This window comes from Hemicordylus capensis, chromosome 3 (genome assembly GCF_027244095.1).
Source record: "Hemicordylus capensis ecotype Gifberg chromosome 3, rHemCap1.1.pri, whole genome shotgun sequence".
Classification (NCBI taxonomy): domain Eukaryota; kingdom Metazoa; phylum Chordata; class Lepidosauria; order Squamata; family Cordylidae; genus Hemicordylus; species Hemicordylus capensis.
In genome coordinates this window covers 10,179,791-10,202,525 of record NC_069659.1, presented here as the reverse complement: position 1 = coordinate 10,202,525, position 22,735 = coordinate 10,179,791, and the positions used below count along the sequence as shown (strand labels likewise).

The 22,735-nt window shown below is 46.4% G+C and overlaps 2 protein-coding genes across 6 annotated transcripts in view; one reads left to right on the top strand and one right to left on the bottom strand.

Annotated features, from left to right (window-relative positions):
- Positions 1 to 12,310, bottom strand: part of USP35 (ubiquitin specific peptidase 35) — a 60,458-nt gene extending 48,148 nt beyond the window's left edge. Inside the window, exon 1 of one of the 3 annotated variants that reach the window (XM_053311541.1) lies at positions 12,264 to 12,310. The gene's annotated coding sequence lies outside the window, so the exon portion shown is untranslated. Of the gene's footprint in view, positions 1 to 94; positions 495 to 12,263 lie in introns of those variants that run through there. The other 2 variants (XM_053311538.1, XM_053311539.1) reach the window with 2 other exon arrangements.
- Positions 466 to 21,779, top strand: KCTD21 (potassium channel tetramerization domain containing 21). 3 transcript variants are annotated; one of them, XM_053311543.1, is made up of 2 exons: positions 466 to 571; positions 19,518 to 21,779. In XM_053311543.1, exon 2 carries the CDS (start codon positions 19,550 to 19,552, stop codon positions 20,330 to 20,332), a length of 783 nt encoding a protein of 260 aa, XP_053167518.1. In that variant the 5' UTR covers positions 466 to 571; positions 19,518 to 19,549; the 3' UTR covers positions 20,333 to 21,779. The 3 variants fall into 3 exon arrangements, with proteins under 3 accessions (XP_053167518.1, XP_053167520.1, XP_053167519.1); XM_053311545.1 differs by lacking the exon at positions 466 to 571 and adding an exon at positions 815 to 832; XM_053311544.1 differs by lacking the exon at positions 466 to 571 and adding an exon at positions 14,015 to 14,052.
- The last annotated feature ends 956 nt before the right edge of the window (positions 21,780 to 22,735 follow it).

The following is a 22,735-nucleotide window of genomic DNA, read 5'->3' as shown; positions in this document are numbered from 1 at the left end:
GCAAAGGATTGGACTGCACACGCCAGCCCAGGACCACTTTTTAGCTGCCTTTTGCAAATGTAAAATAATAATAAAGGCTGAGACGCTTGCTCACCACCTCCTCCTCCTTTCTCCCGCCGCCTACAAAGAATTCCTCCCTCGCCCCGCGGGCTTCACACGACGCTGCAAAACCCGAGCGGCTCTCCAAGGGCTGGTGCAGAGAGCCACCCGCATCAGGCGCTGCTCTCTCTGCCGCAGCGCGCGCGCTGAACTGCAGGAAGAACCTCCGCCGAAGCCGGGCTCGTTTTGTTTTTCAGCCCCAGCAGCCGGCAATTCCAAGCGTTGCGTCCCCTTTAACACCAGCTGATGGCTGGCAGGCGTGGCCCCGGGGCTTCCTGGGAGTCGTAGTTCCTGCTCTGGTTCGTGGGGGTTGCGGGGAGCAAACCTGGGAAATACAATTCCCGTGGGGCATTGCGGAGAGTCGGAGGAGCTTCGCTTGCTGGACCTTTCCTCCACCTCCTTCTCTCCTGGAGTCTCGTTTCTCCAGCGCTTCTGCTTAGGGGCTGCGAGTGGAGTGACTGGAGAAGAGGAGGTAGGTGCTGTAATGGAGCCAGGTGTGCCAAAGGGGCCGAGGAGGTGCCAGGTGTGCCAAAGGGGCCATGGACGAGGTGCTGAAAGGCCAGGCAGGCTCGATGCTGCGCCGAGGATGAGATCCTCAGGGCTGGGTCCAAGCAAGACCGGGGCCCGGGGAGGCATATGCCTCTGGATTGTGTTGCTGCTCCACTGCGGGAGTTTGTAGCCATTGATGTTTTGGTGGAGGAAGGAAAGAGATTTTTCAAAGCCTGCTTGGCTAGTAAGTTGAACGTTAGGTGAAACTCTTGGGGAAAGTTCCTCCTTCCCTCACAATGATAGGAACATAGGAAACTGCCATATACTGAGTCAGACCCTTGGTCCATCTAGTTCACTCTTGTCTGCACAGACTGGCAGCGGCTTCTCCAAGGTTGCAGCAGGCAGGAATCTCTCTCAGCCCGATCTTGGAGATGCTGCCAGGGAGGAAACTTGGCACCTTCTGCTCTTCCCAGAGCAGCTCCATCCCCTGAAGGGAATCTCTTACAGTGTTCACACTTCTAGTCCCCCTTTCATATGCAACCAGGGTGGACCCTGCTTAGCAAAGGGGACAAGTCATGCTTCTCCCACAAGACCAGCTCTCCTCCCTCTTGTCCTTAGCCAGGGATTCCCCAGCTTGGGTCCCCAGATGTTGTTGGGCTACAACTCCCATCGGGGAGTTGTAGTCCAACAACATCTGGGGACCCAAATTTGAGTGTGCCTGCTAACCTAGAGCTGTACTTTATCATCATTTCATTTCAGCTTTTCCCCAGTCTCTGAAAGGCTGCCACAACCTTATTCTCCGCCGGGGGTGGGGTGGGGGCATGGGGCTGTGTTGCTAACAGAAGTTCAACCGGCAGAGCTTTCTCAGCACTGCAGTTCTGTGCTGGGGCATGGAAGCGGCATCTGTTTGAGTTTCTGCCTGTCGGATCTTTAAAACTGAATCAGCTTTTTGGGGTACGTGGAGGTGTCCCACTTCAAGGAAAAAACTCAGCATCGCCTCTTACAATCTAGACCAGCTGTTCAGACTGCAGCAATCTCAGACTGAATTTAGTCCAGACACTCCTGGACTAAATTCTGTTTCCACAACAGAGTGTCAGTGTGGTGCAGTGGTTAGAGCAGGGTCACCCAACTTTGGCCCTCCTGCAGATGCTAGCCTACAACTCCCATTATCCCTCTAAGCCGCTGGGGATGGGACTAACCCCTGCTAACTTGGCAAAGAGGCACCTTTTAACGTGGTGATTCTCTTTATTTAGCAGGGGGAGAGTAACTGGCCCTATTCACCCCCGGCACATTACCTCCAGTGACTGTTGCTGGTGTTTATCTGATGTTTCTTTTTAGATTGTGAGCCCTTTGGGGACAGGGATCCATTTTATTCATTTATTATTTTTCTGTGTAAACCGCCCTGAGCCATTTTTTGAAGGGCGGTATGGAAATCTAATAGTAGATGATGATGATAGGAGTAGTCCGATAACAGTAGTACAGTAGTAGAGGGCCGAAGTTGTGCAGCCCGGGGTTAGGGCGTTGTGTTTGGAAATGGGGAGCCAGTTTGCAGCTTTGCTTCTGCTGTACTTGGGCTACTTGGTTATCTTTCTGAGCCTAGCCTACATCACAGGGTTGTTTTGACACCCCAACTCATTGGGAAATGGGCAGGCTTTGAATTAAACATAAGCCCCATGAAGCAGGTCACCACTATTTCTAATTTAGGTATTTGTTTTATGCGTGGTGTAGTGGTTAGAGTGCTGGACTAGGACCGGGGAGACCCGAGTTCAAATCCCCATTCAGCCATAAAACTAGCTGGGTGACTCTGGGCCAGTCACCACTTTCTCAGCCTAACCTACTTCACAGGGTTGTTGTGAGGAGAAACTCAAGTATGTAGTACACCGCTCTGGGCTCCTTGGAGGAAGAGCAGGATATAAATGTAGTAATAATAATAATAATAATAAATAATCTCCCAGTGAGGCACTACCTTGGCGTGGTCGAAATAGTGGTGACCTGCCATTGGGGCCACAGAAATCACCATCAGCCAATTACAAAAAGCAGCTTTACTGGGAACAGCCTATATTCTGCGACGATATCTATAATAACAGCAACAACATTGATTACAGAATTCAGACATCCCAGGTCCTTGGGAAGGACTTGATGTCTGGATAAAACAAACCAGTCAATAACACCTGTCTGTGTAAACAAGAAATAATAATAATAATAATAATAATAATAATAATTTGCATCCCACCTTTCTTCCGTCTTGGAGCTCAAAGCACCACGGAAGGGGCTCTAAGGCACTCACCCATTCAGGCATTGATCAGAACTATACCTGCTTAGCTTCAGCAAAGTGACTGTGTCATTTACCCTTAAGACCGTGCCCTGGGACCAATGGAAAAGAATCATTGAGACTTCCCAGAGTCATTCCATTAATGTATGGCAGAGGTGAGACCTAAACTTGGGCTTCCAACCAGTGTTTCCTGTAACAGGGATTCCCAGATGATGTTGACTACAACTTCCAGCATCCACAACTACAATGGCCTTTGGATGAGAGTTGTAGTCAACATCATCTGGGAATCCCTGTTGTTATTATTTTTTACAATTATTTATTTACATTTATATCCTGCTCTTCCTCCAAGGAGCTCAGAGTGTTGTGCATGTTTATTTTTATCCTCACAACAACCCTGTGAGGTTGGTTAGGCTGAGAGTTGTGATTGGCCCAGAGTAACCCAGTGAGTTTCATGGTTGAATGGGGATTCGAACTCAGGTATTCCTGGTCCTAGCCCAACACTCTAACCACTACGGAACACTGTTTTTCAGTGTGTCCATTGGACATAAGAAAAGCCCTAAGGGATCAGGCCCAAGGCCTATCTAGTCCAGCATCTTGTTTCACACAGTGGACCACCAGATGTCCCCGAGAGGCCCACAGGCAAGAGGTGAGGGCATGCCCTCTCTCCTGCTGTTGCTCCCCTGCAACAGGTATTAAGAGGCAGCTTGCCTCTGAGGCTGGAGGTGGCCTGTAGCCCTCAAACTAGTAGCCCTTGACAGACTTGTCCTCTAATGAGTTTATCTAAGCCCTTCTTAAAGCCATCCAGGCTGGTGGTTGTCACCACATCTTGTGGCAGAGAATTCCTTAGGTTAATTATGCATTGTTTGAAAAATTATTTCGTTTTGTTGGTCCTAAATGTCTTGGCCTTCAGTTTCATGGGGTGACCCCCGGTTCTAGTGTTATGGGAGGGGGAGAAAAAATTCTCTTCTCTCCACACCATGCATAATTTTATAGACCTTTATCACGTTGCCCCTCAGTCATCGTTTTTCTAAAATAAACACCCCAGGTGTTGCAGCCTTGCTTCCTAAGGAAGGTGCTCCAGGCCCCTGATCATCTCGGTTGCCCTCTTCTGTACCTTCTCCAGTTATATAATGTCCTTTTTGAGGTATGGTGACCAGAACTGAACACCATATTCCAAATGTGGCCACACTATAGATATGTCTAAGGGCATTATGAGATTAGCAATTTTATTTCCAATCCCCTTCCTAATGATCCCCAGTAAGGACTATAGGCCTTTTTCACAACTGCCACAGATTGTGCTGACACTTTCAATGAGCTGTCCGCCAGAACCGCATTTGCCATTTTGCTGTCAACTCCCCTGTTTTAGAGAGATCCTTTTGGAGCGCCTCACAATCTCTTTTGGATTTCACTACCCTAAATGATTTGGTGTCATCTGCAAATTTGGCCCCCTCGCTGCTTACCCCAACTTCTAGATCATCTATGAATAAGTTAAAAAGCACCGGTCCTAGTACAGATTCCTCGGGGACCCCACTTCTTGCTTCCCTCCATTGTGAAAACTGTCCGTTTATTCCTACCCTTTGTTTCCTGTCTTTCAACCAGTTAGCAATCCACATATGAACCTGTCTCCTTATCTCATGACTGTTGGACTTCCAAAAAGCTTTTGACAAAGTTCATCAAAGACTCTTGAGAAAACTAAGTATGCAATGTCATAAGAACAGCCCTGCTGGATCAGGCACAAGGCCCATCTAGTCCAACATCCTGTTTCACACAGTGGCCCACCAGATGCCCCCAGGGAGCCCACAGGCAAGAGGTATGACCATGCCCTCTCTCCTGCTGTTGCTCCCTTGTGACTGGTATTGAGAGGCATCATGCCTCTGAGGCTAGAGATGGCCCACAGCCATCAGACTAGTAGCCATTGATAGACCTGTCCTCCATGAATCTGTCTAATCCCCTTTTAAAGCCATCCAAGCTGGTGGCCATCAGCACATCCCATGGAAAGGAATTGCATAGATAATTATGTGCTGTGTGAAAAAATACTTCCGCTTGTTGGTCCTAAATTTCCCAACCTTCAGTTTCATGGGGTGACCCCTGGTTCTAGTGTTGTGAGAGAGGGAGAAAAATTTATCTCTGTCTACTGTCTCTACTCCATGCATACTTTTATACACTTCAATCATGTCTCCTCTTAGTTGCCTCTTTTCCAAGGTAAAGAGCCCCAGATGCTGTAGCCTAGCCTCATAAGGAAGGTGCTCCAGGCCCCTGATCATTTTGGTTGCCCTCTTCTGCACCTTTTCCAGTTCTACAATATCCTTCTTAAGATATGGTGACCAAAGCTGTGCACAGTTCTCCAGATGTGGCCACAGCATAGATTTGTATGTCAACTGGATCACCTTTAAGCCCCACCTGTTGACACTCTCAAAGAACTCCAAAAGGTTTGTGAGGCAAGGTTTACCTTTGCAGAAGCTATGCTGGTTCTCCTTTAGTAGGGGCAGTTCTTCTGTATGCTTAACAGAGGTAGCATGGACCATGATACCTCTTTTGAAAGCTGAAGTAGACATTAAATTTGTGGACTGGTCTACGTTCATCTAGCTGGTGGATTTGGACCACCACTTCCTTTGTACAGACAGTTCTAAACACAAGATGGTTGGAGATCAAGATAATACAAACTTTGCAAAACCTGAGCAGCAACAGAGTTCTTTGCATGACCTTTACTCCTCTGCAAGTAAAAAGTCCTAGACTGGCCATATTAAAGAGAATTAAAGAGAAAGTAATTTTAAGCTTACTTCAGAGGAAGTAACTCAGAAGGACTTTCTATGGAGTAAGCCTGAATACGTGAACAGATGGGTTTAAAATATACGGACAAGAAGGAAAAGCATACTCTGATCCTTAAGCAGCTTTTAAAATTCCCGTTTCTGATGGCAGCTTGCAAGCAAACGCTGGTAAATCATCTATTAACACACAGCAGTTTCCCCTTTATCTAACAGCACCAACCTGGATTACCTGATGATCTTATCTATAAAGGGAGGCCTGGCTTGGAAGATGAAAGGATGAAAGTGGGGGAACAGGACCAAAAATATGAGCCTGCAGACATGTGCACTTGCAATTAGCTGTTCTTGGCATTGTGATTTAGGCCTGAACATGAACTTGGAGATGCAGGGACAGTCTGGGCTATTGCGGTGCCCGAGACGAGGTGCCAGGGGCTCCCTGGTCCCATGTGCCTGTGAGGAGCTCAGCCCTCTTTCAAAAGAGACCCCTGCAAGTTTTGAAAGTGGCACAGGGGGGCGGAGGGGAGGGGAGGTTGTAGCTCAGTGGCAGAGCATCTGCTTTGCATGCAGAAGGTCCCAGGTTCACTTTCTGGCAGCATCTTCAGGTAAGGCTGGGAAAAACCCCTGCCTGAAACCTTGGAGAGCTGCTGCCAGTCAGTGTAGACACTACTGAGCTAGGCGGAGCAAAGGTCTGACTCGGTATAAGATCTGCAGTGTAGACGACCCCACGTGTCGCAAAAGCTAGCTAACTTTTGCTGTCAGTGGCTATCAGTCGAAGGATTATGCTCAGCATTTTGTGGAATGTGTATAAAAGTTTGCTCCAGAATAATCCTAGCATGGCTCTGGCTAGTAGTTCTATATTTTTCGCAGGGGTTCTCAACCTTGGGTCCCCAGATGTGGTTGGACTACAACTCCCATCATCCTCAGCTGAAGGCCGTTGTGGCTGGGGCTTGTGGGAGTTGTAGTCCAAACACATCTGGGGACCCAAGGTTGAGAACCCCTGTGGTGACCCTAGAGGAGCAACTGTTCAAAGGCATCAGGCAGGAAGGACCGCATGGTTCAAAAAAGAAAGTATTTGATAACAGTTTAAGCCTCTGCTTTCCGCAGGTAAATACCATTTTAAACAACAATGAACAACAACAAAATGATTCTTAAGATATAGAAATGAGCAAAAATCCATGTGTGCAAATGGTTTCAGTTGCTCAAAGGCAAGGCCATCAAGCTAGACCATAAGCAGACAGCCGGTGAATTGCCAAAGAAGCAATATGATTCATGTTGCCTCTGAGTACCAGTTGCATGGGAGTAACAGCAGGAGAGAGGGCACGCCCTCATCTCCTGCCTGTGGCTTCCAGCGGCATCTGGTGGGCCACTGTGTGAAACAGGATGCTGGACTAGACGGACCTTCTTGGGCCTGATCCAGCAGGGCGGTTCTTATATTCTTATGTAAGTGCACAAATGTTCTTCAGCCCACCGAAGCAGTGGGTTTCCACACATGCTTTGAGGCTTGTAGGGCTGTAATTCCTGAGCTAGGAGTGGCAAGACTGCCCCCATAGGAAGCTGCCTTCTACTGAGTCAGACCATTGGTCCACCTAGCTCAGTTTTGTCTACACTAGCAGCGGCTTCTCCAAGGTTGCAGGCAGGAGTCTCTCTCAGCCCTACTTTGGAGATGCCAGGAAGGGAACTCGGAACCTCCTGCATGCAAGCATGCTGATGCTCTTCCCAGAGTAGCCCTATCCCCTAAGGGGAATATCTTACACAGAGCTCACACATCTCTCCCCTTCAGATGTCAGCCAGGGTGGACCCTGCTTAGCAAAGGGGACAATTCATGCTTGCTACCATGAGACCAGCTCTCCTCCCATTATGGCTCCCATCTCTCTGACAATTGTGTAGGTTATCTTATGAAGTACAGAAAAATTCAAGCACAGTGACATGAGAAGCCACACTTTGTGAAAGTCCCCTTTGAAAGTTTTGAAAGTGCAGGAGTTCTAGCAAACAGTAGACTCTCTCTCAGGCACAAGCCGTCTAGGGCTTCATAGGCTATAACCGGCAACCTTGAACTGTAACCAGAAGACTCTGGTTTAAATGGCTTGGGATTAAATCTCTTCTCTACAATTTTTTCCTGGCGGTTAGCCAAAGGACTAGGTGCCGCCTCTCAATTTGGAGGCGGTGGCTGACATCCTTACTAACGATTCACTGGTGCAACGACATAGCATCAGTGCTTCTGAAGAGTTCCAGTCTAACTCTGCGCTAGTGTCTGTCTGTCTGTCTGTCTCTGTCTGTCTGTTGGTATTTGTGGGGAGGGGATTACTAATGATGACTTCCCCTTCCCCCAGAATCCTTCTGGGTCACCCAGAACTATGTCCCTGAGAACTGTGTGAGCTTCAGGGACAGATTTTGAGGCAGCACAGAGCGCTTCCTGGGGAAGTGAAGGTCATTGGAATTTGCCCCCAGCTAGGGCCTTTTTAAGACTCTGAGACACCTGGGGCAGAATGTTAATCTGAGGGGGCCCCTGACATACACTTTGTTCTGAGTGGTTCACATACCGCTCAGCAATCTGCCTGTCTAAGTGACAGCGATGCTTACTGTTTCCATGGCACTTAAACCTCACCGTGGTGCAGTGTTGGACTAGGACTGGGGAGACCTGAGTTCAAATCCCTGTTCAGCCATGAAATTCACTGGGTGACTCTGGGCCAGTCCTGTATCTCTCAGCCTAAGCTACCTCACAGGGTGGTTGTGAGGATCAGCAGACCCATGTAAACAGCTCTGGGCTTCTTGGAGGAAGAGCAGGATATCAAGGTAATAAACAAACACACCCACAACTGTGACTTGTGAAGGCGGGGAAGCTCCATGCTTACTAAGAAATGCATCCTCGCACTACCACTGAGCTCCTCCGTTATTCCCAATGGGAGTCGCAGCAGGAGTCTTCACACAAGGATGCATTCCATAGTAGCCACTGAGCCTCCCTGCCTCTGCAAGCTGCACCAGTGGGGTTTAAAGTGCAGTGGAAGCAGCAAGCACCGCCTTTCACTTGGATGGACTCCTCACTGTGCAGTATGTGTAGCTGTGCATATAATCTTTCAAAACTCATCTATATTGACATCAGTAAGTATAGGACTTCCTCAAATGGGATCCTATTTTCCATGATTTATAAACTACAGTAGTATAAACAAATACAAAGTTGAGACATAATGACAGTGCATTCTTTATTGGCTTATCATCATGCCAGATGCAAGCAGAAGTTCATTGAAATCAAGCCTAAACCCATCATCCTCCCCCATCTTTCTTTTTAATGTGCTGCCTGAGGAAGAGTTCTGTAGAACTTGAAACTTGCATATTGTTTTGTGACTTGTTAGGACAGTGTATATTGTATTATACTGCACAATCTCAGTGCTGGATTGTTAAGATATGGAGATTTCAGAGAAGCTAAATGAGTTCTTGGCATCTGTCTTCACAGCAGAGAATACTGAGCGTATACCTGTGCCTGAACTGAGCTTTTCAGGGACTTAGACTGAAGAACTGAGTCAGTTAGAGGTGGCGAGTGATGACATTCTAAACTGTCTGGAAAGATAAAAAATTAACAAATCGCCAGGGCCAAATGGCATCCACCCAAAAGTCCTTTAAGAACTCAGATGTGAAATCGCCAACCTCCTTGCAAAGATGTGTAACTTATCCCTACCATCAGGCTTTGTACACGAGGACTGGAAAGTAGCCAATATAGCACCAGTTTTCAAAAAGGGATGCAGGGGGGATCCAGGAAACTATAGACTGGTTAGCTTAACGTCTGTACTGGGCAAATTGATGGAAAGCATTCTCAAGGATAAAATTGTTAAGCATATAGAAGTACAGTCCCTGCTAAAGGAGAAGCAGCATGGCTTCTGCAAAGGCTAATCTTGCCTCACCAACCTTTTGGAGTTCTTTGTGAGTGTCAACAGGTATGTGGATATGGCTGACACAATATACATGGACTTCGGAAAAGCTTTTGATAAAGTTCAACATCAAAGACTCTTGAGAAAACTTAGCAGTCATGGGATAAGGGACAGGAAACTGGTTGAAGGACAGGAACAGAAGGTAATTAACCTGTGGAATTCTCTGCCACAAGATGTGGTGATAGCCACCAGTCTAGGTGGCTTAGAGAAGGGCTTAGATAAATTCATAGACGACAAGTCTATCAATAGACTTGATCATCTATAGACAGACTATCAATAGTATTAAAGCTATAGGCCACCTCCAACTTGAGAGGCAAGGTGCCTCTAAATACCAGTTGCAGGGGAGCAACAGCAGGAGAGAGAGCATGCCCTCACCTCTTGCCTGTGGGCTTCTCAGAGGCATCTGGTGGGCCACTGTGTGAAACAGGATGCTGGACTAGCTAGGCCTTGGGCCTGATTCATCTGGGCTGTTCTTATGAGGTCAGCACAGTGGGGAATGGCTTTCACACTGAAGGTTCTTTGCCAAAGTGTCCCCCACCTGAAAAATAGTGAAGATCACTGTTTTAGTAGAAAACCCTTGCCCCAGTTTTGCCACAGGAAAGATATTGCCCCAAAGTTGCTATATTCAGGCTATTTTAAAAGTTCTATCCCTTTCCTACTTTTCTTGGCAGCAAATTCAGATAAGTGATCATAGGAACATAGGACACTGCCATATACTGAGTCAGACCATTGACCTATCTAGCTCAGTATTGTCTTCTCAGACTGGCAGCAGGTTCTCCAAGGTTGCAGGCAGGAATCTCTCTCTCAGCCCTATTTTGGAGAAGCCAGGGAGGGAACTTGAAACCTTCTGCTCTTCACAGAGCTGCTCCAACCCCAGAGGGGAATACCTTATAGTACTCACACTTCTAGTCTCCCTTTCAAATTCAACCAGGGTGGACCCTCCTTAGCTAAGGGGACAAGTCATGCTTGCTACCACCAGACCAGCTCTCCTCTCTCCCTATCAGAAGACATTTCTCTTAGAAGATCCCATTCTCTAGAGAAAGCAGATAAAGATGCCAGTCTTGACTGCAGCATCGTTGACTGTAATTTATTTTTAGTCAGGGATAATTTGGAGAATGCTCTTTTTTCCTTCCTTGAAAAACTGTAATAATATTTTCAAAAGCTTCAACCAGTTCCGTATTGTAGGTTTCTCTAGATATATTATGTGTGGTCTTAGATCCATCCCATTGTTGAATTTTGAACATCCAAGTTTGTGAGATTTTGAAAGAGGAAAATGTTGGCAATACTGATTACTTATTAAGAACTTTAGCAGAGCCCGGAAGTATTCCTTGCATGCTGGGTAGAGGAGGAGCAGTTCATTCCATTGCCACACCCACCTCCAGATAGGCTATCAGCCAAGCTAAGAGAAGTCAACGTCTTAATGGGCCACATATTGATTAAATTTACAGGTCAAACAATTGGACTACCATTGTCCATTGAAGTCAGTGGCCCAGTAAATGGAGTGGATGAGGAAACCCAAAATACTGAAATAACTCTTCATCCCGAGGTTATATTTTAACTGAATAGCCCCTGGTGGCGCACTGGTAAAAACTGCCGCCCTGTAACCAGAAGGTTGCAAGTTCGATCCTGACCAGGGGCTCAAGGTTGACTCAGCCTTCCATCCTTCCGAGGTCGGTAAAATGAGTACCCAGAATGTTGGGGGGCAATATGCTAAATCATTGTAAACCGCTTAGAGAGCTTCCAGCTATAGAGCGGTATATAAATGTAAGTGCTATTGCTAGTGCTATTGCTAGTTGTTCAACTTCCTTGGATGAAAAGGGTTGATCTGATCATTTCAGTTACCAAACTATAATTTGTGGTTGGGTGAGAGAGGGCCTCCATGTGTGCGGCTTGAGGCAGTTGCCCCCTTCCTCAAAGGCCTTGCCTCCCCCAGCACTGAGCCAACATGCAGCTGAGTTAGTTGAACTTTTCAAAAGCACTGGTGCTTCATTAGACAGGATGTCAGCCAATGTACTGGGGAGAAACAGAGTATATTTATATCCATGATTGTGAGTTTCTCAGGGGTATCTGAATACCCATGGTTGGAGACAGAATGCTGGATTAGATAAACCTTTGGTCTGATCCAGCAAATGCATTTTTACATTTTGTATAGTGCATAGGAACATACTAGGAGCTGCCATATACTGAGTCAGACCATCTAGCTCACTATTGTCTACACAGACTGGCAGCAGCTTCTCCAAGGTTGCAGGCAGCAATCTCTCAATCTCAGCCCTATCTTGGAGATGCCAGGAAGGGAACTTGGAACCTAGATGCTCTTCCCAGAGTGGCTCCATCCCCTAAGGGGAATATCTTACAGTGCTCACACTTCTGGTCTCCCATTCATATGCAACCAGAGTGGACCCTGCTTAGCTAAGGGGACAAGTCATGCTTTCGGCCACAAGACCAGCTCTCCTCCAAGGGTTCCCAGACTTGAGTTTCTCAAGCCAGATGTTGTCAGATGAAAACTTCCATTAGCCTTTGGCCATTGTGGCTGGGGAGGATGGGAGTCCCAACAGCATCTGGGGGGACCCCAGTTTGAGAACCCTTGGTATAGCTCATTCTCCCCATTATACTCTAAAGCCCCCCCCCCAATTCCCTCCAAAACCATCCTTTGGCCAGCTGGATCACATCAAGGATGGGGAATTTAAAACGTTTCTAGGGCAGTATCCTCCTCACCTGGCATGCTGATGGAGAAAAATGGTGGGAAGAGAGACCCCCGCTTCTGTTCTTGTCTTTCATAATATGCAGTATTTCAGCCTCCCGTGTCATAATGGATAGAAGGCGGTTTGATTGTTCTGTCATCGTGGCCCACAAAATGCAGGTTTTGTTTGTGTTGGTGAAAATTTTACAGTCACTTGGAAAATGAGTGCACTCATGCTCTATCCCCTCCTCTCCCTCAAAAGTGATCATTTCAGAATGTAAACTGAAATCCTATCTGGCGTCAGCGGATAATCTTAACTAGTTGATGCTTTGAATACTGAGCCAGCCAGGCATTTGGGGAACCCCACAAATGGGGCCGGAATGCAGTAGCCTTCCCCAGGGCTGCCCTCTAGCTCCTGCTATGCAAAGGCAAACTTCCCTCTAAGGTTCCACTTGAGCAAGCCCTCATGTTTCCGGATAAAAATGAATGAGATGTGGAATGGAATGTGGGTCTGATTCTTGACTTCCAGGATGCAGTGGCGGTATTTCTTCACTCCGTATAGGTTTTGAACTCTTTCCCCATTGCCTGCAGGCACTCTGCCTCTACATATCTGCTGCTCCAACATGTTCTTCTTCTTCTTCGTAAGGGCATGGGGGAAACCCCTGTGTTGGTCTATGCTCTTCGCCTTGCAGAGGAGCAAGATACGAAAAGATCAGGGCTAGCCTGAAGAGCAACTCCTCACACTTCTTGTGTGGGGGGTGGAAGACCTTTTGGGGGAGATATGGGTTATTAGGTTTCAAAGGGGTGAGTTCAGTAAAATGAGAGGAAACTCCTCAAATTCTTATGGGGAGGGGGTGTAGCTAGGGGAGAGGGGGCCCGTGTTCATCCATCTCTCTGGCGGCCCCCCAGAGTGAGGGAGATAATGAAGAAAATAGGGAGGGGTGGAGCTGGAGGGCCCTTAGGAGCTGGGGGCCCGTGTTCTTTGAACCCTTTTGCTCAATTATAGCTACGCCCCTGGGGACGGGTGTTTGTACCCATGGGCATCCGCTGGACTTCTTCTGGGAGGCGGCGAAGCCAGCATTTCAATACTCTCCTCCCTAGGAGCGTGACCCAGTGTTCCTTCTAACAGGGAATCCCAGATATTGTTGACTACAACTCCCATCATACCCAGCCAAAGGCCATCACAGGTGGGGATGCTGGGAGTTGTAGTCAACAACATCTGGAATTCCCTGTTGGAGGGAATGCTGGTATACCCCATAGCATTCAGTGAGAACTGCCTCAATACGGGGGGGGCGGGGCGGGGGAGGGAATGGCAGCAACTGCCCCCTCCTACCCTGGATGCCCATGTCTGTACTCCTGGAAAAGGTGGGTGCATGGGGTGTGTGTGTGTGTGATGAAATGTAGGTCTCCACCCTAGCTCAAGAAGATGGCTTCCACTCCACCCTGAATACTGCTCTGAATGGGGGACATTCCTTACCTTTGTCATTGAATGAGTGCAGCCATTGAATGCCCTCAGCCATCAAGATATAGTCTGAATCTCCTTTTCACAATAGATAACCAGCTCAAACTAGACTTATCTTTAGGTATGTAAGTCAAGACCCAGTAAGGAGGGACCTCCTGTCTGGAAGGAAAACCTCAGCCCCAGAATGGCCTGAAGCCAGCATTACATCAGAGATATGCCAGCACTCTCTGTAATTACTGTAAAAACAGAAGGCAAGGCAGAACCTAGCCACAGTGTTCACACTTCTTCATCAGCTAACTGGTGTCTCAAGGGAGATGCTGTAGAGATTAATGCTCTCTCAGCCAAGGACCTGCTGACCTAAGGTAAAACTTGGTGAGTGGGTGGCAGTTACTGTTTTTTGTATTTTCTTTGTAATTCCTGAGTGTATTTTCTTTTACTCCCATTTCCCCCCCCCGTCTCCCCCAATTCCTTATTCTGTGTGTATCTCTTATTTTCTTAACACATTTCATATAATAATTATTTTATTTTTACATTTATATCCCGCTCTTCCTCCAAGGAGCCTAGAGCAGTGTACTACATACTTGAGTTTGTCTTTCACAACAACCCTGTGAAGTAGGTTAGGCTGAGAGAGAAGTGACTGGCCCAGAGTCACCCAGCTAGTTTTATGGCTGAAAGGGGATTTGAACTCGGGTCTCCCCGGTCGTAGTTCAGCACTCTAGCCACTACACCACGCTGGCTCCTGAAGTGGCTTCAGTTTTAACAGTTTCTGGAGGGTTACTTGCAAAACTCTTTCCCATGCGCCTTTTCAGGTCATGCACTACTGAGTGCTTTGGGTTTTACAATAATATACTGTTTGTCTAGAGTTGCGTTCTGTGGATTCTGGCTGTACAGTGAGCATAGGTCCCAAGAGGGGCAGTTCTAGGGTATTGAAGCCATGTCTGAAGCCATGTCATGGCTCTAGATCAGTCTTCAACTGGTAGCAGGCAGCCTACCTCCTGGGAGCGGTGTGCTCCTAAATTAGGATGAGAGCAATCTCTCTACTGAGGGTAGATCTAAGGGGATTGAAAATAAAAATGCTAATATTAAAATGTGCATATACAAAGCTATGATGCAGCCACATTTACTGTGTACAGGTTTGGTCACCATATCTTAAGGAGGACATTGTAGAACTGGAAAAAGTGCAGAAGAGGGCAACCAGGATGATCAGGGGCCTGGAGCACCTTCCTTAGGAGGCAAGGCTACAGCATCTGGGGCTCTTTACCTTGGAAAAGAGGCGACTAAGGGGAGACATGACTGAGGTGTATACAAGTAAAACCGAGGTGTATACAAGTAGAGAGGGTGGACAGAGAGAAATATTTTTCCCTCTTTCACAACACTAGAACCAGGGGTCATCCTATGAAACTGACAGCCAGGAAATTTAGGACCAACAAAAGGAAATTTGTTTTTTTCACATAGCACATAATTAATCTATGGAGTTCTCTGCCATGAGATGTGGTGATGGTCACTAGTTTGGATGGCTTTAAAAGGGGCTTAGAAAGTCATGGAGGACAGGTCTATCAATGGCTACTAGTCTGGTGGCTCTAGGCCACCTCCAGCCTCGGACACAAGATGCCTCTAAATACCAGTTATAGAGGGTCAACAGCAGGAGAAAGGGCACGACCTCACCTCTTGCCTGTGGGCTTCTCAGTGGCATCTGGTGGGCCACTGTGTGAAATGGGATGCTGGACTAGATAGGCCTTGGGCCTGATCCAGCAGAGCTGTTCTTATGTTAGGAGCCAGACTCCCCTCTGCTCCAAGGGGAGGAATACAAATACAATGAATATTTATATACTGCTTTTCAAGATACAGATATAAATACATTAAATAAATAAAATGACTCCATGTCTTCAAAGATCTAAATGACTCCTTGTCCCCAAAGATCTCCCTGTCTCACAATCTAAAAAAGAAACATAAGGTAGACACCAGCAACAGCCACTGGAGGGATGATGTACTGGGGATGGATAGGGCCAGTTGCTCTCCCCCTGCTGAATGAAGTGAATCACTATTTTTAAAAGGTGCCTCTTTGCTCAGTTAGCAGGGGACAGAGTCACCACTTACCACCCCAGCAATAGCCTCTGCTCCACAGGGACTATATACTCACTTCCAACAAGGCCCTCCACGCCATGAGGGGGTGGACTCTCTACCTTGCTTGCGCACTCCTCTTCCTGGTCACATCCCTCTTGCTCAGGCACCGCAAGAAGGAAGAGGAGCACGCAAGCGAAGTGGAGCTGCTCCCTCTTCCTCCTCTTGGTCCATTGCCTGCTTCAGGTGCCATATTGAAGTTTCTGGGCACCATGGCTAGCTGATGCCTGGGAATGCTTCAGCCCTGGTATGAGGAATAGGCTGTGGAATTAAGGTCCCTAACCCTGTTAGAATAATTCCTAATGTATACTGATTAGAGATGTAGTAACGAGAAGTTCACCTGTTTAATTTTGTGGGGTTGGGGGGAGAACAGCTGCTAAAGTTGTCAGCCCAACTTTATCCTTCACTTCACTGTTTAGGGCTGAGATTTCCATTTCTCAGATAAGACGCAAGAGCTCAAGGATTTGCCTTCCACTACTTGTACCTGAAGTAGGAGGAGTAAAAAGCAATGGTTTTGTGAGGGTTTTTATTGAATCAGATTTTAACTTTTTAAAAATTTAAATTGGATTTTTTTTTAAAAAAAAATGTAAATACGCTTAACATTTTAAAAGTAACATGGTTAAAGTTAAATCTTATCACAACATGCTATACTATGTATACAATCTCAAAAATGAATTAGGGGCACTCTGTTCGTTTCTAATTTTTGGACATTCCCATTCTGTAATGCATATACATAGGCTAGATAGGATAGGATGTTTGTCGTTTCTACGAATACTGACAAATATTTATATTCCACTTTTCAACAAAAAGTTCCCAAAGCGGTTTACATAGATAGGCCAAGAGAGAGTTAGTTAAGACAAAGAGACAACATAGGAAACTAGCCGACCCCGCACAGAACATCTGTGTGGTATTTGGGGCTGGCATTTCCCACCCGGGCTGGTGTCCCGTCCCCCCCCCGGTAGTTTCTGGCCAGCTTTAAAGCCAGCCTGTCCCCTCCTGTGTGGGCCCTGTCTCCTCTTCTTGGCGACCCAGCCACCTCCTCACCCAGCCGCCACTGCGGCCAGACCCAGAACTGCCGCCGCCTCGCCACTGCAGCTGGGGGGGGCCGCATCCCCATCATGGTGGCCACTGCCTCCCCATCGCGTTCGGGCCCACCACATCCTTCATGCAGCTCCTTCCCAATTGGGCCCCAATTTCTCCGTCCTTGCTCCCGTCTTTGCCGGGAACTCTCGCAGCATGTCGCGAGAGTTCCGTGAGAGAGTTCCGCCCCGAAGACATGCATCCCCACGGTGGGCAGCTTAGAGAAATAATTATATAGATAAGTAGAAGAGGCAGAGTACAAAGAAAAAGGAAAGACATTATTTAGTACCATATTTACCTAAACCCAAGACTAGGTTTTTTGATGTTAGAAATTGGAGGGTCCTTTGATGTTAGAAATTGGAGGGTCAAATTCAGAGTCCTCTTATTTTGGGGTAAATGCAGGTATAACCTGTATTTAACAGGTATAACCTGTATTTAACTTGTTATTTTTAAGGGAGTAAAATTCAGTGTTGTCTTCAGTAAATATGAGACACAACTTCCTCTCCACCCACCCACCCCCACCCACACACTTACTTTGCCACAGAAAAATGGCCATGGCTTCCCGAGATAAGAGAGATCTTATCTGAGAATATTCTGAATCTGAAGAAGTGTTTTTTTCCTGGGGTAGAAAAGTGCCAGTTGTGCAACTTAGAGATGCAGGACCTAGTTTCAAGAATGAAACTGCACAATGAAAAATGTGGCTTACTCAGAAAAAATGTCGTGGATGAAGATGACAGTATGTCTGGAAAATAATATGAACCAGTTGGTTAGTGAGTCAAATAAGTAACTTTGCATCATTCTTCTAGATTCTCTTTATGCCTTTTTGGTATAAATTAATTAACAAGGGATTTCTCAAGCTGTTTGCTGTGTTGCTAGGAAAAAGGTTTGGCTTAGCTAACCTTTGTTACTTGTTTAATTAGTTAACTGTATTCAGAATTCATCACCCAGGTTTATGGTACAAAAAGCTGCAGGAAGAGAAACATAACATTTATGTGACATTTAAGATTATTTTGTTTAATAAAATAGAAGCGCTACTGTAACATGGGTTCTGAAGGGCCCAGGCAGCAATGGAATTTGCAAGAGAGCATTAAAGGTAAAACCAGTGCTGAGTATATTTATGCTAATATTCATTAACAGAAACATTTAGCTTAACAGTTCTCACAACAATCGTTCCCACTCCCCCTTTTGACTTTAAAAAGTCCAATGTTCAACTGATCCAATCCACTTTGGGGAGAAGGAAAGTAAAGCAACTGTCCAACTTGAACTCTTGGCTTGATCCAGCGCTCCTGTTTTCAAGCACTTTACTTGCAGCTTTCCATGAAAGTCCACAAGACAAACTCAAGAATTACAGCCCTGAATTAAATACAAACACAAAATAACAGCCAAAGAAAATACCAACTCCCCCTTATAATTAAGTACACATCTGCTCACCTAAGCAAGGTGTTAGTGCTGGTTCAACTTCTGTCTGTCTCATGCATCAGACATCCATCCATCCATTATCTCCCTCTGGGTCTACTTGACAACACCCACCAGCTTGAACCAAGTACTACACCCTATGGGAGAGCTACACTTTTTGTTTGGGTATGTGATCGGCTTCTTACCATTCCTAATATGCTATTAAATCCACAACTTGGCTCAGGTAATGAGTAAAGGCAGCCATTATGTTAAACATCCAGATACAGTGTAAAGGTAAAGTAGTGTACTACTTCCTAAATTGGTAAAAGTCAAGTTATCTAGGGGGGTGAGGGAATACACAAAATAGATAACAGGTGTTGTAAATTAAGGAGTTTTAGTGATCAGATTTGCACCAGTGCTTAAGAAATAGGCGAAGCAGTTATCAGTGGGTCACTTGATTGAAATCACAATTCCAGTCCGGGATTTAAATCAATCTACCCTGCCCTGGTGTACAGCAGAGGGCATCAGGAAGGACTGAGTAGGCAGAATGACTACTTATCTGCGTAAATAAAATTGAGCTCTATGGGAGGCGCTGTAGCTTTGTAACAGATTATCTGCTTTGCATGCTGAAGGTCCCCGATTCAATCCTTGGCATCTCTAGGTAGGGCTAAGAAAGTCTCTTGTCTTTGGAGAGCCAATGCCAGTGCAGCCTTGCCTCTCTTAGGACAGGGGTTCCCAACCTGTGGTACTCCAGATGTTGCTGAACTACAACTCCCATCATCCCCAACCACAATAAGTTGTAGCTGGGGATGATGAGAGTTGGAGTTTAGCAACATCTAGAGCAGGGATTCTCAACCTTGGGTCCCCAGGTGTTACTGCACTTCAGCTCCCATAATCCCCAGCCCAAATAGCCTTTGATTGGGGATTATGGGAGTTGAAGTCCAATAACATCTAGGGACCCAAGGTTGAGAAACCATGATCTAGAGTACCACAGTTTGGAACCCCTGCCATAGGGGATAGCATGCATGTGCCAAACTCTTCCTGTGGGGTTTGAGGGGCTTTGTTTTTCTGCAAGGATAGGATGTGTCTACCATCAGCAGAGACTCTCCTACTCATCATTTGAATTATTGGGGCATTTTTGCTTAAAATCTTTGTGCTCAAGGTGCTTTTCCATTCAGAACCTAAATTAATATATACTTAAATACATGGTATTCACTATATTTTCCCCCAGAACTATTCCTGACGTTGCACTGTTTCCCCATCATGTCAGAGCCTGTAACACTCAACGTCGGCGGGAAGCTATACACTACTTCACTGTCTACTTTGACCACCTTTCCCGACTCGATGCTGGGTGCCATGTTCAGTGGGAAGATGCCGACCAAGAGGGACAGCCAGGGTAACTGTTTCATCGACAGAGATGGCAAAGTGTTCCGCTATATCCTCAACTTCCTGAGAACCTCTTACTTGGACCTTCCTGAGGACTTCCAAGAAATGGGTTTGCTCCGTCGAGAAGCAGATTTTTACCAGGTCCGGCCGTTGATTGAGGCCTTGCAGGAGAAAGAGGTAGAGCTCTCCAAAGCGGAGAAAAATGCCATGCTGAACATCACCTTAGACCAGAGGACTCAGACAGTTCACTTCACAGTCCGGGAAGCTCCCCAGATCTACAGCTTGTCCTCTTCCAACATGGAAGTCTTCAGTGCTCACATATTTAGCACCTCCAGCTTGTTTCTCAAGCTTCTGGGCTCCAAACTCTACTACTGTTTCAATGGCAACCTGTCCTCGATATCCAGTTACCTGCTGGATTCCTACCATGTGGCCTTGGACTGGGTGGCAAATGTGGACGGCCTGCCGGAAGAGGAGTACACGAGGCAGAACTTAAAGAGATTGTGGGTCCTGCCAGCCAAGAAGCAAATTAACAGTTTCCAGGTGTTTGTGGAAGAAGTACTGAAAATTGCCATGAGCGACGGGTTTTGTGTCGACGCCTCTCACCCACATGCCTCAGATTTCATGAATAATAAGATAATCCGACTAGTTCGGTACAAGTAGGCATAGCTTCCTTGCCTTCATTCCTTCATAATAGCAACGATGCGTTGAACTTGTCTTGACGCAGGCTATAGGTTGGGGCCCACTTCATGAAATCCTGTGCTAATCTGAACTATGAATTTCTAATTGGAAGCTAGTTTCCATTTAACAGGCTAACCCAGTATATGTTGAAACTCTAGACAGGTGGTACAATAGGTTGGTCTGTGAGCTACATGGGGAACCACACAGACCTCCTTCAGTATGACTGATGAGATCTCTGGTTTACCTTCTTCCAAGAAGCATCATTAGGATGTGATAGGTCCATTCTTGCATGGCCATGGTTGCGTTGGCAATGATGTCAGCATTGTGGAAGGAAGTGTCCTGTACTTCTCACTCCCTTTCGTTGTGCCTGGCAGAGACAAGGCAGAAATTATGGCAGCAAGGGGGAGGAGGAATGGCAGTGGTGGATATAATAGCCCAAGGCCAACATAAATGAGGTTGCCCAATCCAGCTCTGTAAAAACAAAATGGTTTGTACAAAGACTGGAGCTCTATTCAGACATGTTGTACAAGTGTACAGATGTCTGTACACTCATACATGATTCTGTGGGAATGACCGTACCAGCATTCATTTTAAAAGTGAACTTGAGTGTAGGCCCCTCAAATGAATGGTGCAGATAGGAAGCGTACTGCTGTACCTGTGTTCAACATAATTGTGTGAATTACTGTAGCTATGTACACTGTACATTCTTATGAGTGTTGAATCTAGTATGTGAATAGGGCTCAGGAGTTGAAAAGATTCCAGTCTGGTCTCATGATAGGGGACATATTTTAACTCTCTGCCTCAGTTTTCACTTTGGAAAAGGAGGTATATGTTCTTTAACTATCCAACCGCAGCATAGCATCCCTCCTATGGCTGCTGGTGGTGTCCAGCGTTCCCTCTAACAGGGATTCCCAGATGTTGTTGACGACAACTCCCATAATCCCCAAGCAATGGCCATTGCAGCTGGGGATTCTGGGAATTGTAGTCAACAACATCTGGGAATCCCTGTTAGAGGGAACACTGTTGGTGTCTACCTTATGTTTCTTTTTAGACTATGAGCCCTTTGGGGACAGGGAACCATCTTATTTATTTATTTTTCTATGTAAACCGCTTTGGAAACTTTTGTTGAAAAGCGATATATAAATAATAGTCGTCATTATTTGCAAGAGCTGTTCTCAGGATAACACCACTGGGAATGCATGTGTTTGCGCAGCAGCTGAAGCTTTCAGAGTGAAAGAGACTTTTGAACTGAGGAGGACATGACAGCCATTGGAGTTGGCTGTCATGTCCTTCTCACTGATGTTTCATAGGCTCTGACACACAGACTTAAAATTGCTTGACTATTGGAGCATTCATTTGTTTCTGTGCTGTTGTTCAAATGCGAATTATCCATTTTCACATTCAAAATAAATAAAGCTGCAATTCCTGAGTTTTTTCAGACTGATCATATGGGGCTAAAGGGGGCACAGCTGCACAGACCTGGGCCTGCAAGATGTCTCCTAACTGGTGTTTTGCTGGCTCCCAGGAAAAAAAGATAAATTGTTCTGGTAAGAACTCCTCTGCCTACTTTCCTTTCACTATAATCTTAATTGATAATTACATTTGTCACAAGTGAGCCCACTTCAGCCTTAATCGTTCACATTTGGTCCAAATCAGTTAGGCGGCTGACAAGTTAGCCCACTTGCACCTCAAATGTTCAAGCATCCACCATCTTGAATCGGAGTGGATGATATCATTACAAACTACGCCATTGAGGTGGGTCTGCTTGCACAAGCATTGCACCTGAGCAACGGGGATAGCAGGTAGCTTTGCATCATGCCCTGCAACATATATAGAGTGCGGAAGACACTTCACAGCAGGAGGCGTGCCATAGGTTGTACAAACATGCCTCGTTGCACCAGCGCAACACTAGGCTGGATCGTGAGCTCCTGACTTAGCAGAACTAGCCGGCGCAACCTTCTTGCACTAATGCAGGGTTTGTCTGCATGTCAGCCTCGGTTTGCTGGGCCATCTGAACCAGCCCATGGGCAGAGAAAGTCATGGATTGTGCAAGAGCAATGAAGCAGGAGGGAGGCCCCAAAGTTTAGATTAAATCTGCACAATTTGTGACCCCGCATGCTGAATGCATAATCGCAGCCAGACTTCCAGATGCCTAGCAACACCTTTCTCCACACCACCATTTTTGCAGTCCCAGGCTAGCAGCAAAATATGTTTGTCCAGCCACCATACATGGCTGGTAGGTTTTGTTCAGCTTGGTAGGTCAGGAGTTGCACAAGGCAGGCCGCCTTTTAATTGTTTCATCATGCTAATGGGGCAGCTATGGCATCCCCTCAGGGGATGGAGCCGCTCTGGGAAGAGCATCTAGGTTCCAAGTTCCCTCCTGGC

Bases quoted from the DNA above. Each gene is read 5' to 3' on its own strand.
- KCTD21 (XM_053311543.1), top strand. From the start codon at position 19,550: ATGTCAGAGCCTGTAACACTCAACGTCGGCGGGAAGCTATACACTACT.